This window comes from Scomber scombrus, chromosome 18 (genome assembly GCF_963691925.1).
Source record: "Scomber scombrus chromosome 18, fScoSco1.1, whole genome shotgun sequence".
Classification (NCBI taxonomy): domain Eukaryota; kingdom Metazoa; phylum Chordata; class Actinopteri; order Scombriformes; family Scombridae; genus Scomber; species Scomber scombrus.
This window is the reverse complement of record NC_084987.1, coordinates 18,648,788-18,667,860: the sequence shown is the minus strand read 5'-3', so window position 1 is coordinate 18,667,860 and position 19,073 is coordinate 18,648,788. Positions and strand designations below refer to the sequence as shown.

General features: G+C 39.6%; 1 protein-coding gene across 1 annotated transcript in view; it reads right to left on the bottom strand.

Moving 5' to 3' along the window:
- cacna1ha (calcium channel, voltage-dependent, T type, alpha 1H subunit a) overlaps positions 1-19,073 on the bottom strand; it is a 108,896-nt gene that overhangs the window by 13,862 nt on the left and 75,961 nt on the right. Inside the window, 15 exon segments of the mRNA XM_062439399.1 lie at positions 1,124-1,337; positions 2,138-2,227; positions 2,429-2,554; positions 3,406-3,532; positions 3,764-3,948; positions 4,168-4,236; positions 4,665-4,788; positions 5,050-5,153; positions 7,240-7,611; positions 9,199-9,482; positions 9,635-9,722; positions 10,621-10,776; positions 12,788-12,905; positions 13,084-13,269; positions 14,110-14,261. Of these exon segments, the coding sequence (XP_062295383.1) occupies positions 1,124-1,337; positions 2,138-2,227; positions 2,429-2,554; positions 3,406-3,532; positions 3,764-3,948; positions 4,168-4,236; positions 4,665-4,788; positions 5,050-5,153; positions 7,240-7,611; positions 9,199-9,482; positions 9,635-9,722; positions 10,621-10,776; positions 12,788-12,905; positions 13,084-13,269; positions 14,110-14,261 (2,395 nt within the window).

The following is a 19,073-nucleotide window of genomic DNA, read 5'->3' as shown; positions in this document are numbered from 1 at the left end:
CTGGAGTTCAGAGTATTTCACTGAGACAGCTGTGATATATTTATATCACATATCAATATTTGATATCTGGAGATATTACATTTGTTTGGAGGTTTATCAGTTTTAGACCAGTGAGAAATATAACAAACAGAAGATAAAAACAGCGGCACTCTGCTCACACCATATGTTGCCTTTTCATGTAATTGATGTGTATAGGATATTTGGATATTTTTTAGCTAAACATTTTACCACAGAAAAAAATAAAAGCTTTCACAAAATACTGGTTTGCATTGAAAGCATTTGGACTTGCTTTTTGCAATAGGTAGTGTGTTTATGATGTGTTTGTCAGAATGTGCTTCTATTTTCTAACTGCAACAAACAACCCTTCGTATCTCAACACTTAACATCTTCCACTCTCTCTTATGCCAAACAAATTTACAGGTGTAGCAGCCACAAGGTCTGCTATGTTTCTGAGTCTGCCAGTCAAAGCACGTTGACAAGAAATGTCCTCCTACCCGTGTCGAGAGACGCCTCAGGGACAGGGTTGTACATGCACCCAAAGGGAGGGAAGGTACATCTGACCTATTAAACTATCACTAACAAAATGTCCTGAGACATATTGGGGAAAGCAGCTACCCTCAGTCAGGTTCACATACTGAAGGTGCTGCAAATGTCTGCTTCAGCAGCAATGAAATCTAAAACAAATATGTATTAATAGTTCTAAGCTTGCATTAGCATGAAAATATATGATTTTAGTACTAAATTAAACACAGACTACTTAATACTGTACTGTTGTTACTGTGAACAGTTGTGTCTGTTGTTTAGAAGTGAGCATTCAAATTTTAAGTTAATAGATATGTATGATTAAGAGGTTGGTTAGATTGGCCCGTTTTCCAATGTTTTCCATGCAGTGTTATGGGAGGGTTGTGGGTGGGCTGCAGTCATGCAGTTACATGCATCAGAGTGGCGTAGCCCACGCCGTCTGTCAGTGATCAATCACTGTTTGCGTGAGCTAGCCAGTCTGTCTAACTCTCCCTCTTTTTATATTTGAAGTCGGATAATATTTCCCTTTATTCTCTCTGTCATTCTCTCTCTTTTTTCAGGCTCTGAAAGCAGGCAGTGCTCAGAAAAATAGACTACCGACCAGCCCCTTCATTCTCCTTACTCCTGCGCTTTTTCTCTATCATTTTGAGCCTCTTCTCTTCCCGTAAGCGGGCCTCCTCCTCCTCCTGGTCCTGCCGGCACTTGTGGAAGTTCTCCACCACGACACCGACAAACATGTTGAGGACAAAGAAGCTGACGATGAGCAAGAAGGAGATGAAGTAGAGCAGCATCCAGGGGTTGTGGTTCCTCACAGGCTGAGAGGAGAGGAGAGGAGAAGAGAGGAGAGGAGAGGAGAGGAGAGGAGAGGAGAGGAGAGGAGAGGAGAGGAGAGGAGAGGAGAGGAGAGGAGAGGAGAGGAGAGGAGAGGAGAGGAGAGGAGAGGAGAGGAGAGGAGAGGAGAGGAGAGGAGAAAAAAGAAGCATTTCAATAATCTCTATTTATTTGTGCATGACTTAGTAAAGACACAAAAAAACACAATATTTTACAGCAAGAATCCTTTGCTTTCTGGTATTATCACTGTGTCACATTGCTGCTGTTATGACTGATGTGTCTGAGGTACTCTTTCAGCACATTATACCACAGGCAGTCCTACATCTGAGGACATCAACATCAATTGAAGCTTTGCCTGCTAAAATGTCACTTTTTAAGCCTTGCTTTTACTTTTGTTCAGTTCTTACTACACGACTGCCATTTAACATTGCTTATTTTGTCTTCATGTTTGTATCTTTACACTGTACTTATTATTTGCACATGTTGATGTAATATTGTTCAAGTGAAGATTACCGTGCCACTGTTCTCCAGCAGGCACAGTACAGTGTAAAGAAACATAATACAACTGCACAGTGGGCACACACCTATAATAAAAATTGGTAGCATGAATTACAGCTTTTTGAAAATGGTTTCCTATATTATTATATACAGTATAAAAGAGTGTCAGTGTGATCTTCAATGAGGACTACATGGATCAGGCTTTATATAGCTGATATCGAGCCATTAATAAAAGTTAATGATCCTTATCCTGCACAATGCCTGGGCACACCCCTCACATCATTACCTGCTGGTCCACTCCCACCGCATCCAGGCCATCATACATGATGTTTACCCAGCCATCCTTACAGGACAGCACAAACAAAGACATCAGAGCCTGAATGGGAAACACAGAGACATAAATCAACACACATAAATCTGTCATAATATGAATATAACCAGAATTTTAAGTAAAAACATTCATTTCTATTGGAAGTAAATTTAGTACATTTTGTTTTCGGCCTGAACACTAATCTTCTTTCTTCTACCCTAAATCCCTCCCCCTTCTGTTTCTCTCCCTCTCTCCATGAGTCCATACCTGAACCAGGTTGTCAAAGTTGTACTTCCTCCTTCTCCAGCGGTAACTGGCTTGCAAACAGTCTGACTTGTTGGTGATATTTTTCGTGTCCAGACCTTCACAGTGGTAGAACTTCCCTTTGAACAGCTAAGGAGACAGAGAAACAGAGAGAGGGCTGCAGGGCTGTTTGGCTGCCATTTACACATTATCTCAATTGCAACGGAGCTTGCAGCTTTTTAAACATCCAACTATTAATGCCAAGAATAAAAGGACATTTCAAAGAGCCCATTCTTATCAGAGGTTTTTTCCCTCAGTGTTCAGCTAAAAGCTGGCCTGGGGGTCATGTTGTCCCTTTTCACACTTAACCTAATTGTCATTCTTTCAAAACTCACACTGTTAAAGAACAAAGGTTTATTGTCCATTGGATACTCAAGACACTTTCAATCTCCCCTCTAGCCACATTCACATATGCAGCTGCTAAGCAAAGCTGACATTTAAAGGGCAACTGTGGTATTTTTCAACCTGGACCCTATTTTCCCATCTTCTTGTGTCTAAGTGTCTAATGGGGACAGCAATTGTTAAAATTGGTCCAGTATTGAGTGACAGCACTGTAGCTGGCAGGTATGAAACATGCTGTAATCCTTTGGGGCAATTGTCGCCTGTCAATCCACAAAAAATACTTGTTTTTGTCACTGACAGGCTCAGATTGTTACTTTAAGTGTCCGACAACATAATGGAAAGGACCATACAGAGGAATAAACATTTTTCTTCATCTTTTGCTAGAGCCAGTCTTTTTGTTGTTGTGTCTAACCGAGTCTCATTCACACACAAAAAAGATGGGAAAATAGAGTCCAGGTTGAAAAATACTGAAGTTTCCTTTAAGTTAAGAGGGTATACAAGTTTTGTTCTCGAGCTCAGAAAAAGCTAATGACAAAGTAGTATTATTCCTGCAGCTACTGTAATGTGTATGTGTTGTGAGACTGTGATTTGCAAAATACCTGCACCCCCAAAATGCCAAAGACAATGAAGAAGGCGCAGCAGATCAGGACGATGTTCCCAATGGGTCTAAGTGAGGTGATGAGAGTCTCCACAACTAGCTTTAGTCCTGGGGCTCGATTGATCACCCTGGAACACACACACACACACACACACACACACACACACACACACACACACACACACACACACACACACACACACACACACACACACACACACACAAACACACACACACACACACACATAAATACAAACATTATGTTAGTGATAGCACATGTACTCCAGTACCTGCAGTAAGAAATACAATGACAGAGATATAAAACGAGACACACACATATTTAGACATACACCATGTACCTCAGTGGGCGTAGTGTTCGTAGCAGTCGTAAGACTCTGAGGATGCCCAGGATCCTGTTTCCGCCAGTATAGGCCAAAGAGACCAGAATGTCGACCAGAGACACAAATACCAACAAACCATCCAAAACGTTCCAGCTGGACTGAAGGTAGCTCTGCTTCCCAAAGCAGAAACCATGAGCTACAACCTGGTGTTAAAGCAAAAAACACTGATCCGGGCTGAAAACATTACAGAATTACAACACCATGACTCCAGTAGTAAATATAATGTATAACTACTGAATTATTGATCCAGAATTAAAAGAAAAGTTTCAAACATTTACTTAGTACATGTTACAAACTGAATATTTAAAAAATATTGTAATAATTCATGTTATATTTTTAATTATAAAATCTGTAATGTTTACCTTTATGGTCATCTCTGCCAGAAAGATCACAGTGAAAACATAATTGGACACACTCAGGAACACTCGCTCCTAAATGAGAGGAATGAAATTCATTTTTACTACACACGTTGGTCTGAAAATGTCACAATGCTTTTTTCCCCCCCAGAGATTTGCATTTGGAAATGGGGAGGTGTCTTATATTTGAGGGCTTGACATTCTGTATTGACAACAGTACATGGACTCTTTGTATGGAGCACATATTGGCTGTTTTTTTTTTTAATCTGTGAGCCTGTTTTTAAGAAAGTATTGTGAATAGTTTTAAGCCTTGATGTTCATAAGCTAGTGAGTCTGGATGTAAACATTAATGTATTATTTTTGCTGTAAATAACTCAATTTTGAAATCCCATACTTCATTTTGGTGGGGTGGAAAGCTGCATTAGTTAATAAGGAAAAGGAAGACTGAAAAACACAGCTGGAATGTGTATGTGTTTGTGTGCGTGTGTGTGTGTGCGTCTCACCGTGCTGTGAGACTGTATTTCAGGTCTTTCCAAAGCAATGGTGATGCAGTTGAGGAAGATGAAAACGAGAACCACGTGGTCGAATATTTTGTGGGAGATCACCCTTTGGCACCACAAACGGAATCTAAACACACAGTGTCACAGATGACAAAATGATGTTAGAAGATGGGCGTGTACTCCGAGTCATCTATAGAATGGTCGATTAAAGCTATTGACCAAACAATTAGCTGTAGAAAAAAGCGATAAAGGAGAAGAAAAATGAGAGAAGGAAGGCAAGCTAATTAAATAAAGAAATCAGAAGCAGGAAGAAGAAAGAGAAAAAAGAAAAAGAACAACAACCTGTGTTGAGTTTGTGAGAGAGAGTGAGAGAGAGACAGAGACTCACGGGTTCTCTGGAGAGAACAAGTACAGCGCCCATTCTTCATGCTCTTTACACCAGCGGGGCTTCATGCTACGGAGCTCTTTCTTGATCCAGTAGCAAAAAGAATTCTGTAACAAAAAAATACACTTTATTTGTAATTCAGCATTACATAATATAAGCAGTATATTTATTGTCAACAGTGAAATCATTACTTTTATTGAAGATGTGTAATTATACACACATCACACAGGTGCAAGGCTACAGGTGCAGTAAAATGTTAAAACTTTGTCAATTTGAATACATTTTGAGGCTTGGAGACAGTTTGCAGGCGTGCCAATTTTTCATCATTAGTAATATTATCATCAACACCAAAGCCACTATCATCACTGTCATAATGGTGATGTCAACACCTTTATTCTCTACACTGAAATCATGCAAAGATGCCTGCCACAAATGATCCGTCACGGCTAAAAGCAACGGCCATGATTCTGAAAAATACCCAAATAGTTTAAATAAATGGTTCAGTGTTCAGGCAACTGTAATTCGTTTCCCTTAGCTTGACAAATTAATGCCTTGTATTTACAATGGTGAGATTGTCTATTAGATTAGTAGCAGGTCTGTTAAAGGGAAAATGCACAATTTTTCTCCAAAGATGGCTGTCTGAACAAGAATACAAACTGCAATCTACAAAGTTGTTAATTTCAGTATTAAAAATGTCAGTATACCTATTTCATTCACCCGTAGCCACAACAGTTAAAACAGCTACAAGAGCCAAAACATAAATATAACTGATATAATTGTGTATGTACTCGTTTGTTGTACTTGTTAAAATCTTGTTTAAGATCTGGTTGGATATTGCGTACACAATATTAAATCATGAGCTGTAGAGAGAGAGTGTGTTTCCCTACCTTTCTAAACAGCCTGTACTGATCTGATAAACAATACAATTCTTCAAATATTATTGCATGTTGTATAACTTCATTGTCAAAGAACAGAGTCTGTTTTATGGCACCGATAGCTACATTATGAGGGATGTACAAACCACACCAAGTATTAAAAACAATACACAGCTTAAACAGTTTCCAGTGTTGCTGATGTAAGCCCTTTCACATTTAATTCTATGGGGGCACCGTAACCAAGTGTTTTTTTGCATAAGTAGAGATGCAGATAATTGGACCATAACTCACAACTTAGCAAGTCCACAACAAGCTTGATAGAAAGTGTTGTGAAACTCATTAAAGTTTCTAATAAAATAAACAGAAGAAAGCTTAGGTGCAAAGCTTCTGTACTTTAGGATTCTAATTAAAAACAGCCCAAAGTCAAGCATCTAAGACACCGTTTATTTGGCAGACTGCCGCTTGTGTGAGTGTGTATGTGTGTGTGTGTGTGTGTGTGTGTGTGTGTGTGTGTGTGTGTGTGTGTGTGCGTGTGCGTGCGTGCGTTCATCTGGGAGTGTCCTTCGGTGTGAGCGTGTGTAAACTGGATGAAAAGATCCTGCTGCTTAGATAGCATTGGAGACAAAATCTGTAATCCCTGACATAGACACACACAGAGAAGCACATGTATATACTGTACAGTATATACACACACGTCTCAGCTAGCACGCCACACACACTCACTGATGGGGGGGCAAGAATGTCTGTAGTCTCCTGTATTCAGTGTTCCCAGAGAGAGGCCTTTTGTGTCAGTGAATTTCATGCCTTTATAAACTCAATTTGGAGGCTATAAAACCTTCAACACTGTTGTAACAAAGGTCACCCAAAACCACCAGGGGAGTACATCCTTCTTTAGTTCACATACACACAAGCACACACACACATTTACTCTGCGTACACAAGTTGGTTTATACCCACTGAGAAAACAATTACTGCTCAAGCCAATCAATTACTGCATAACAACTGGTGTCCCTCCAGGCTTCACCATGTGAACACAAAACACATACACACACATTAAATTATCTCAAAGTAAGCAAGAGACAAAGGACAAAGAAGACCAAGGGGGAAATTGATAAGCAGAAGAAGACGGAAAAAAAACTGAAATAAAGTGTGCAAAAAGAGTCAGAAAGGGCAGATTAAGAGATTAAAAATTTACATAACAAGTTGCTGAGTAAATAAAAGGCTGAAGACATCAGGCCAGGGATCTATAAAGAAAACACTTAAAGACCTTGCTGTAGGTTTTGTAGTAGTTTGAAAGTTATGATTCATGGTCTCTTACATCATCGTCCAAGTCATCGTCAGGTGAAGAGTCTTCCTTAGGGTCGGAGTTCAGGTTGGGTTCGTAGTTCAGGGTCCTTCCATTACAGTCCCCATATTCTGCTATTATGGAAGGGCAGAGAGTAGACGCCTGCAGTAGCTCCAAGGACCCTGGTCGTAGTCTGTTGTTTCCCCCAGCCTCGCCTTTGTCCTCCCCACTATCTTCCTCCTCTCCTCCCTCCCCAGACAATAGGCTCTCCCTCTCTCCGCTGGTGTCTCGTCTTTTGAGGCTCGGCGCTCTTCCCAGGCTGTTCCAGCTGGAGCGGCGACTACCCCATGAGCTGCCAGACCCACGGGGAGGAAGAGGAGAGCGCCGGCCGGGACTTGAGTGGCCCTGGAGAGGTAGAGCAAATCGGGGTAAGCATAGTGTATGTCTATGAAATGTATGTCAGGGAAGTAAGTAAGTTTCTAAAACTACTAGGCCAGTTTGGGGGGGAAAAATCCTCATCAAAAGTTTTTCATTATATTTTAAGGGTGATTAAATGTGTAAATCAACTACAACTCTGATATTGAATTTATGTTAATCCCATTGATAACTCATGAAATGTTACAGCATGTAAATATATTTCCAGTGCAGCTTCAATAGCATTTACTACAGTAACAATAGTATCATGAACCTTTTTAGCAGTATCTTTTGAGTAGTTTCATCTTTTTTTCTAATGTATATACTTTATTTTCTATATGAATTCCACATTGTCCAGCAAGCAGTTAATGGCAGACAAGGCAGAGGCAACAATTGCTGTGACTGATTGTTACATTTTCCACAGTCATGTCCTACATCACATTCTATTAAATGAGTTAGCTTCACAGGGTTGTTCCTTCCCCCTGAGCTAACACCAGGTAATTACTGTCTCCTTATATTTCACATCCACTCCCTTGTGGAGAAAAAAAAATGGACTCTGTTTCACGGCACCCTGCTTAAAAATAGTTTGGTGTCATTGCTGGCATTATCAATACATAGTCATTCTTTTCCTTGGGTAAAAATAGGACATTTCAGAGCAGAATTAAGGGAATTGAGGCGACCTTCATGGTTCTGGATGCGATGGATTTCTGGGTCACTGACGGATTGAAATATTCAAAGCCTGTGATTAACTCCAGTGTTACCACATGGGATTTGAGTCTCTGGATGTTCAGGCCCTTTGTGGTACTCCATTTGCAACACATCCTCATAATTAAAAAAACATATAAATTAATTAATTGAAAAACTACAGTAGAAGTCTGAATTTCAGCTAGCAAGAAACAACCTATAGTTATGTTTATGCCATCTGGCAGTACTAGTGATGCACCTCAGAACGATCCTTAGGAGCGTAAGATGCCGCTTTACAGAACTATTACAAAGCACTATTAAAATATAATGATGTTTATGGTATGACAACACTGTGGTTAAGGTACAAAAAAGATCATGGTTTGGATTAAAATGATCACTTCAAACATTGGTTATACTTCATTTAAGTTATGCAACCTGTATTGTCATGGGAACAGTAAACACCATGATATTCAGTTTATCAAAAAATATCTCGACTTGCAAATGGAAACATGACACAGTAAGTGAAGTCTGGTCTACTGCAGCAAAGTCCACTTTATGTCATCTAGCTATCTAGCCATCTACCCAACCAGCCTCCTCCTATTAAGGCAAATTCACCTCATCAAGTTACATTATATTGATGTCAGCTGAACGGCGTCACTTCCCTGGGTCATAATTACAGCCACTTGCCACACTCAAATGGTACATACTGTACAGTGCACCTAAATTTATGAATGACTAAATTCCAGGCGGTGAATGGGCCAATAAACAGTTTTAAGAGTTTGATATGACCCTGATGAAGGCCGCAATCTGGAATGTGTTGGTCAAACAATAAATTTGTTCTGTATACTACAAGTACTGCTGGAGCTTTGACCTTTTTAGTTTGATATGACTCACCAGAGAACGCTGGTCATAGGCTAAGGGATCCATAGAGGTGGAGCTTCCACGGCGAGAGTCTACATGACCAATTCCTGCTTCAGAAAAGCCGAGTCCAACTTCACCATATCGAGACATCCCCTCTCTGTACATGAGCTCATCCCCAAGGACAGACTCAGGTCCCAGAGAGCTCTTAGGAGTGGGCATAGGTGTGGCTGCTGTGCGCATGATTATGGGAGGAGCCATCGAGCCACGAGGGTCCACATGACCATTGGCTGTCATCATCAGAGAATACATCTTTAGCTCTATGGAGTATGTGGAGGAGAGAGCATAATGTCATTATTGTCATTATCATTTTCATCATCATGTTTTTCCAGTTATTTTGTCATAATTTTTAATTGGACAATCAGGGGAAAAAAACAGAACAATTGAATGTATTCCCTCTCATTTCACCTACCTGTGTCTCTGAGCTGTTCTACCTTCTCGTCTTCCTCAAAGTTGTCCGATTTCTTCTCATCATCTGACTCTGACCGATTAGCATCACCCTACAACACACACAGTCTTAGAAATGAGCTTCTTTTTTGTTATTGTTTTTCTTTCCAATTTTCAGAATAGCAGCATAGAGTGCAAGAACAGTTAAGTGTGGTGCGCTTTCATTTTTTTTTGTGGTTGGAGTTGCACTCTGTACCTGCTGTTCACATGATAACTTGATTGGATGAGGAGGAATTGATGATCAATATTATCAGCAGGTGAAGTAGGGACTGGCTATAATCTTTAGGAGCAGTGATCCCTTACATGACGTGACAATTTGGTAATTGAGAGTCCAGACCTGTAGCCCCTAAATGGCTCTGTTGGGAGTTAATTAACAGAAAGACAAAGCCTGCATACGGGTGCAGATGAGAGATGCTGTTGAGAACTGGACATAAATCTTCACTCTGCTAGTCCTGGCGTAAGTGCTGCAATTAGAATAAACCAATTTTTCTGATTATTTGTCTCTATTGTTTGAAGAATATATGCAGACAGTTAAAGAAACAGACAAAAGATGAATAAAAAGTATATGATTCATGACAATAGCACATAAAATGAGTGCAAAATATGCAGTGTTAACTCTATTCTAGCTGGCAGTCAGAGGACAGAGCTGTGCCTCTTGACAGCTGAACTGAAGTATGCAACTGGATTTCCAGTGATATTTCCTCTATGGCGCCTCTCCAAAATACCAAAACACCAAAGTAAAAATGGGAGAGAATCCCACCCAGTCTGATGGAAGATTTTTGTGTGGTACGGCTACACACAAATAGAGCCCTATATCTCATAGTATACCTATTTCTAAAAACAAATAATTTACTAAAATTAACCTAAAACTCTCAGAGGTTTAAATATGCGTATTGAAAAATAATAATAAAATCAAACATTGTATGCAAAACCAACACATGTCATTCTCACCTCAGCCTGGAAGCCCTCAACCAAGATGGCCACTAGTAAATTGAAGAGCACATAGTTGCCAAATGTCATGAGGGCAACAAAGTAGAGAGCCGCCCAAGGGGAGGTAGAGGCCATGCCGTTATACAACACAACATTCCAGTCCTCCTGGGTGAGAATCTACAGATTGAATAAAGCACAATAACAAAGACAGAGATTTAGGCATTAATACAGGAACAGGTGTAGCAGAAGACAAGAATAGGAATGTGTTGGATAGTCAAAAAGCAAGAAAAAAAGAGCATCCTTTCCTTGTTTCCTGTCTTACACTTTTCTGCTCAGTATGCAATAAAGGAAAAATATGTCCAAAAAATTATTTGTTTGAATGAAAGAAGAAAAAAAAGAGTAGGGGCCCAAAAACCCAAGATAATGGTAAAAAGAGATGAAACATGAGTGTAATATGGATTCAGATGGGAGAAAAGGTAGTAAAGCCAAGAGGGGCTGAAAAACTGAAAGGGAGACAGGTGGAAAGGCAAGGAAAGAAATGGAGCATTATTATCTCTTACAGCCCTCGTGGGTTCCGTATGCTTTATAAAACGCAGTGCTGAGCTACTTTTATTGCCATCATGCCACATTACTTCAACACATACACATAGGATTACTAAAAGATGACATGCAAAGTCTATGTAGGTGTGTTTATTATGTGTGTGTGCTTGCATATGCCAGTTTTTAAGTCAATTTGAGTGATGAAAGCATTTAAAACTAGGACGGTGTTCATGATGCAGCATGAAAGCTCACTCTATCTCTGCCCACTCATTAAACCCTGTGGTTGAAAGGAAGTTCACTGTGCTGCCTGTGTTAATGTGTGTTTGTACATATGCATGAGTGTACAGATTTGTGTGTAATATATCATTTTCCCAGAAAACTAAAGTATACTGTGAGCATAACTCCTTCATATTACAGTCAGTTCTGGATAAAATGCTTCCTCTGCATCTCTCTCCTACACACACACACGCACACACACACACACACACACACACACACACACACACACACACACACACACACACACACACACACACACACACACACACACACACACACACACACACACACACACACACACACACACACACACACACACACACACAAGCGTCTGTGTTCTACCTTTCTGCTGATGCATCCACTACAGAAAAGAGGACAATCTATCTGGAGCAATTGAACAATTTCTCCACACAGGAAGACCAAGAAATAAAATTGTGAGCTAGAGAGACGGTGGGTGTGCATAAGCAGAATGTCTCCTTTGACAGCATTTGACTAATGAGCAGAGCTTGGCAGTTAAGTTTGGCACACATACATACACATAAATACACATACAGATGTGTGACACTCTAGGCTAAGCTTGACATTTTGAGTTGGGATGGCCATGTAGCACACATGGCCTTTGTTGGGATAAAATATACCTTATGTGGACACATAGAGTATTAACACACTGCCAAGAGTATCTATTAAAGGTATATTGTGTGAAATATATGATATTCTGGATTCCATTTTATCCCACTGTCATACAGTACCATCTGATCAAACATCCATGGGTTCAGTCACAGAACCAGCCATTATGTTTGAGTTCTAGTTTTGGAGGGAAGCCAGTTACATATCTGTCTTGCTGCAGAAAAGGTTTTCAGATGATTGCATGACTGGCAGCAAGATCTATACCACAAGTTCAAATAAAGTGACAGACACTAATGTAAGCTCCACTTTAGAGCAAATCCTGTCAGCTGTAAAACTAATAGTTCTTTTATTTATTTTTCTGTGACAAGTTGGTGTTGAAGTGTTAAACATGTTTCAAGAAATAGTCTAGCAACATAACTTCCCACCATTTTTCATTTTTACTTTTTGCATGCATTAAACAAACAAGATTTAACATGCTAGTTAATGATCTTGAGAGTTTCGATAGGACAAAGCCTGACTAGCTGTATCCCACTGTTTCTTGTCTTTGTTGCTTTATAAAGCTAAGCTAACTGGCTGCTGCTGATAGCTTCATATTTACTGTACAGACAGAGTGGCATCAATCTCCTTATGAAACTAAGCAATATGAAGCAATACACATATTTCCCTAAATGTCAAAGTATTTAGGTCATCTGTAAAACACAAAGTAACTGGGAATACAGCTATATCTGAAGTAAAAACTAACCTGGAATACAGTGACGATGGCCCAGAGTAGAGAATCAAAGTTCTTGCGGTCAGGGATAGTGTCTCCAGTATCTGTCTGAAGACTGAATTTACAACCAAACAGATGCATACCCAGTATACTGCAGAAAAGGAAGAAAATGTCATCATTATAATTTATTTCATCTTTTGTTTTCGTCATCATTTTTACGGGTAATATAACTAGAAAATGTCATTTTTGCATTTGTAATTTCCTGCGATATTGCAAATGTCTGCAAATAGACAGGTGTGTGCGTGTGTGTCTTTTGTATGTGTACTTACCTAAAAGTGAAGATGAAAAGCATCAGCAGCATGCAGAATGTAGCGACGTTGTCCATGGTTTTTATCAGCACTACAAGTTGTCTCTTCAGGGCAGGTAAGAAACGAACCAGCTTCAGAACCCGGAGCAGACGGAACGTACGCAGAACTGACAACCCACCATCTGCTTGCCCAATTATCTCCCACACACTAAGAACCACAAACAGAGTGCAGAGTTACCAAAGTCTGATAGTGTCATTTATCTCCATTATCATGTAAATAATGCAGTTTACCTGTTTACCGTATATCTAAGTATGCATAAACATAACCTTCCTCACATTTAAAACAGCTTGAATTTCCGTTGTTCAGTAATAGAGGTAGTCTAAAAACAATGCATATTGTATTATTATAATAAGTATTGTATGTATTGATGCCACTGCCATCACATTGTCAGGGGAAGGGAGTTAAACACATTGAACTATATTGTGTATTCAGCCTAACTCAATCCAAATTGTATTACATCGACATAATTTATAACAACAATGTAAACATTACAATACTGTATGTTGAACACGTTTTGTTTTGAAGATGACCAGTTTGAGCAAATATGAAAAGGTAGTAAAGGTCATTTTCCTTGTAACACAACCATACATTTCAAAGAGACCCCCTGATCTGATATGAACTCTATCAAAATAAATGACAGCCACGCAGCAAACCTTGACTTACGACAGGCCTAAGAATCTGCTGCGGCAGCAAGCGAAGCTGCACCCATGTGATCTATCATGCATGTGTCAATCTTAAGTATTGTAAAGATGGATGCTGCGGCAGTGAACCTGACACCTGAATCCTAATGACTGACAGGCTGGAAAAGAAATAAGAGCAGGGGGTGGCTCTAAATCTAAGCTTAGCTGTACTTTTGTTATGAGATATATGTTGATTGGAGCCATGGTTTTAGTGTCTTTGTGTTTGTGCGCTGAAGTTTAATTGGGCTATATATTATTCTGAGCAGACAAAATAAATGATGAGGATAAAGATCAGACTGGCGACTACCTGATGATAACGATGATGCTGTCAAAGATGTTGTATGGGTTCCTGATGTATCCAAACAAGCCAAAAGCCAGCAGCATGAAGCCCATCTCCAAGACAAACATACTGGTGAAAACGATGTTACTGATCTCCAACACATCAGTCAGCTCCTCCGGCTGGAAGGAGAGAAGAGGGAGGGAGAGCAGGAGGGGGAGCGAGAGAGAGATGGGGAGATAAAGAAAGAGGTAGAGAAAAGCAGAGAGAGGACGGTGATAAATTTGATGAAGGCAAAAAGCAAGCAAGGTAGAACAAAAGGAGTTAATATCTCCACTCTACTACCCTAAAGCTGGAAAACCCTTTTGGTCTTTGTGCCCTGAAATGAGACATGATCAATCAAGTCCAGAGCCGAAGTCAGGCTCAATCCATCAAATAGCACCAACAGCACTGCTGATCTACTCCACTTACTTCACAGTAGAGTCAGTGATCCAGCAAATATTTATCTGAGGCCCTCTCATAAAGCATGCAGTCCTGTTATTTATGGAAAATGCAGCAATTTTGTGCTCTGTTAAACGCATTATAGGGCTGCATACTCAACTTTTCTTTATGGAAATGGTTTGGCAAAAGGAAAATCAGAGACCTAAATGTTTGGTAGGTGCTTGTCTTCTTGCCCCAGCTTTCCAAACATACCATACGCAATATTAATCTAATCCCCGTCAAACCAAGCATAAATGGTTCCAGAGACAGACTGTTTCCAAAAGTCCATCCACCTCACTGTTTATCACAAGCTGCAAAGGAATGCACAATTCAATTTATGCAACACCATTATTATGATACATTTATGAGTGTGTGGATATTTGTCAATTGTCCATCATGAGATATCTTAAATTTCCTTTTTTATTACTCTCCTATACAGTATCACGATTCCTTGGTGACACATAATGAATTATAATGATTTCCTTTGTAAACCATAAATTATTATACTCCACATTATGCAGCACATTTTATAAAGCCCTTTAGCCTTTGATCAACAGTTTTACCCTCCCGTCACATGAGGCAAACTCATTAAAACTAATTGTGATTCTTTTCATCTGGGGATCAACATGCCTAAGGTCCGAAGCCCATTTCGTGGCCTTGCCCATGGTGTATAAAAGCAGGTAGACTATATTCTGGTTTAATAAACACACTGATGAAATTAATGTATAAAATCCCAGATGTCTTGCTCTATCGGCACCCGGCAGGAATGCCCAGTGTTGCCTTTGTGTTTGCTGTTGTCCTGCATATAAAATATGTAAGCTGAAACTGGAATTAAGGAGATGAAGGAGAATTTCCCTTTTGCAGTCAGCTCATTATGCAAGAACCCTACATGAAAATAAAATCATCTGTATTCATGGTGACGATTTCAGGGGGCAAATATTTTCCAAAATGAACACTGCGTTCTCTTGTGTGTTCAAAAATACCAAATACAGATACACAATTCAAGCAACCAATGCATCTGCTGGATTTCTAATACAAGTGAAGATCATGGTTACAGATAGAGGACACTATTGTACACAGCACTGACTGCCCTCCTCACCTCACCTCCTCCCACTCTAAACATACACATACACACACACACACACACAAACACAAACACAAAGCCTCCTGCGATGCAAACGACAACTGTTTCATAGACCCCATTCAAGTATATAAGGACTGAGTGTTTCACAGTGGAAAAGATACATTTGAGTGGAGTGTCACTTTAACGGTCCTGGATCTGTCCTGAATGGCAAACTGATTTAGCGCACAGCTTTTCGTATGTCTTTCAGTTTTACAGATATTTGATCATTTGTTGTTACCGTAACAAAATTTATGACCATATGATTTACTGTATTAATGAGCTTTCCAGTTCTTCAATGTGATTACCAAAACAGACATCCTTACACACACACACACACACACACACACACACACACACACACACACACACACACACACACACACACACACACACACACACACACACACACACACACACACACACACACACACACACACACACATTTGCACAAACACACAGTTTACCTCAGTAAATGTATCTATTTAGGTCAATATCAAACCAATCTACTGGTCAATTACAATTACTAGTTTCATGGTAGTTGAAAAAAACTAGAATAAATCTAGTAGGCCTATAAGCTACAGTACAGCAGAGGGTTGTATTATCTAAAGCATGCAGCATCTACACCTTTTTGTACATTAACTCATTTTAGCTGATGAGCTATTGAGTTAATTGGAACAATCGTGCTCCTTGAAAACCAAAGCACTAATGCCTGTGCAAAAAAATAAACACACACAAAAGTAATGTCAGGGGACTCAAGTGTGACCTGTGGTGTCCTGCATGGAGAGGAAAACAATGCCATATTTAAAAAAAGAAAAGAAATGCTGGACAGACTATAGCTGTTTTTTTCAAATTGTCAGCCAGCACATAAAAGCTTTAAAGCACTTCAGCAAAGCTTTGACAGAACTCTTAGCCAGCTATTCTATCTTAAGCACCCAGTAGCAGATACTAATACATTATAATGTTTAACAGTGGACTATAGTGGCATTTTTATTAGCTTTGTGTATAACTGTCTGCACAGTTCAGTGGAATAGAAGATCATACTGTGGACGTGCAGGGCAATCATTTCCATACAATTCTACAAAACGGTTTTAATGCCTGCTAGAATTGCAAATGTATCTTAACTTACTACTTTATAGGCCGTTAAGAGGAAAGAGTGCATTGTGGCCGACATAGTAGCTGAAGGTGTCAAGTGCTAAATAATTCAATAAGATGATGGCATGGTTTTCTCTGGTTGCTGATGTAAAACAAACTGACTCATGGTTCCTGTTTCAGCTGATGAATATGTTACGCACAGCAAGGTGGAAGGAAGCAAGAGTTCAGGAGCTGGTGTAGTTTAAAGGTTTTTATTCTGGTGCCAATGAGAAAAAAAATGATTCCACCAATGTGTCCTTGAGTTGTCATCCCATGATGCACTTTATCTTATAGTAGCAGTTTAAGATTTCCATGGTCATTATTGACTAAGTGGTTTCAAAACGAAGAAGAGGCTCTTAACCATATGTCAATATATTTTATGTAATCTACCATGATCCCTCATGTGCATTCTGAACAATTGCTTTAGACGTTGCTTTCCACTACCATCATTATGTTTGTCAGAGCAGGTGATCGATCAAAATTAAATATTGTCTCAGTTCCCTGAAGAAGATATTTTCTGTGTTTGTGCACAGGAATACAATTTTACATATGACCTTGCCTTGAAAAATATGTGTCACAAAACCACAACAAGGAATCAAGGAATAGTCTTCATTATTAAGCAAGGCACCAATTAAAAAACAATCACACACTTTAATAATGCAAATCACAGCATATGCAACATCTTACAGTATATCATGTGTTTTAGATTTAAGTCACATCAACACAGCAGGGAAACGTATTTTCCGTAATATTCCATCTTGAACCTCACAGACATCAAAAACCACAGATGGAAAATGCCTCAATAACTTGAAACCTGTTCTTTCCTCACATATTTGTTTAACACACATTTAAGAATGTGTGAAGGTATGTCTGTTTGTCTTTTAATGTTTCTTTTTGGCAACATATCAGGTCCTTACATTACCTGTTGTATTTTTTAATGGTACATTATACAAAGTTACCTTAATGATTACCTTAATGTACATTTCTTTATATTTGTGTCTGTGTTTTTAAATATACAAACCTTAAGAAAAAGGTTATGTTCAGCCTGTGAGCAGATTGATTTGTTTCTCAAACTTGATCTTAAAAGATTTACCATCCATGCTGTAATTTCTATGTAGTGATTTAATAAGATTTGGGTCAGTCATTGTTAAACTGTATCTTAGGTTCACATGTAAGTTACCAACGAGTTTACAAGGATGAAACCAACACAGTGGCAAGAGGTCTGGTTGAAAAACATATAATGCTGCTGTTCGGAACAGAACAGTTTAGAATCTGATTGGGTGTCCAGACATGGTAATCAAAATCAATTTGCACAAATCAGTTCAGGTGAGGCCTCTTGCTTCCGTGTAGATTTGAGAATAGCAATCTGTTATCATTATCATCTCCCTCTGTCTTTTTTTCTCTTCCTGTCTGCCTTTCTCTCTCTCTCTCTCTCTCTCTCCACACACACACACACACACACACGCACGCACGCACACACACACACACACACACACACACACACACACACACACACACACACACACACACACACACACACACACACACACACATACACACACACACACACAGTCTACTCTATGCCTCCTACATGCATATACCTCTTCACACACACATACACTCATAGTCTCATAAAGTTTAGCTAGGTGTCACACAAGGGGGATGATGAGTACTGAAGGGGGGGAGGAACTATTACGTAACACTTTGGTCTGTGTACGTGTGTGTGTGTGTGTGTGTGTGTGTTTGTGTTATTGGCCCAATAAGGATGTGGCTCCCTCAGTCATTCTAATGTTTATACCACAAAGATAGAAAAGCACACACACACACACACATCCCCTAGAGAGGGAATTAGAGGAGCGGGAGGCTGACAGAGAGAGGAAAGGAGGGAATGGACAGTGTGTGTGTGTATGCATGCAAAAGAATCTTATCTTTGAATTTTCATCCATTTCTGGTGGGAAAAGGAAAGGTCATGCAAGTATGTGTGCATATATAATACACTTAGTTGGGTGTATTATACCAAATAGATGATAAACCCATAGATGAATGCGTCTAGTGCAACCACACAAATTTGTCTCATATCACTGTCTGCCCCATGGTGGAGCACGGGAAGGGGGAATGGTACTATTAGGCCAATACTTCCCAGATGTTGGCCACAAGGGGTAAACTAGAAATATAATCCTGTAGGGTTTGTGATAGTGCCTTGGTGTGTATTTGAGTGTAAGAAAGAGGAAGAGGTGTGGGTGTTGCTCCCACACTCCTT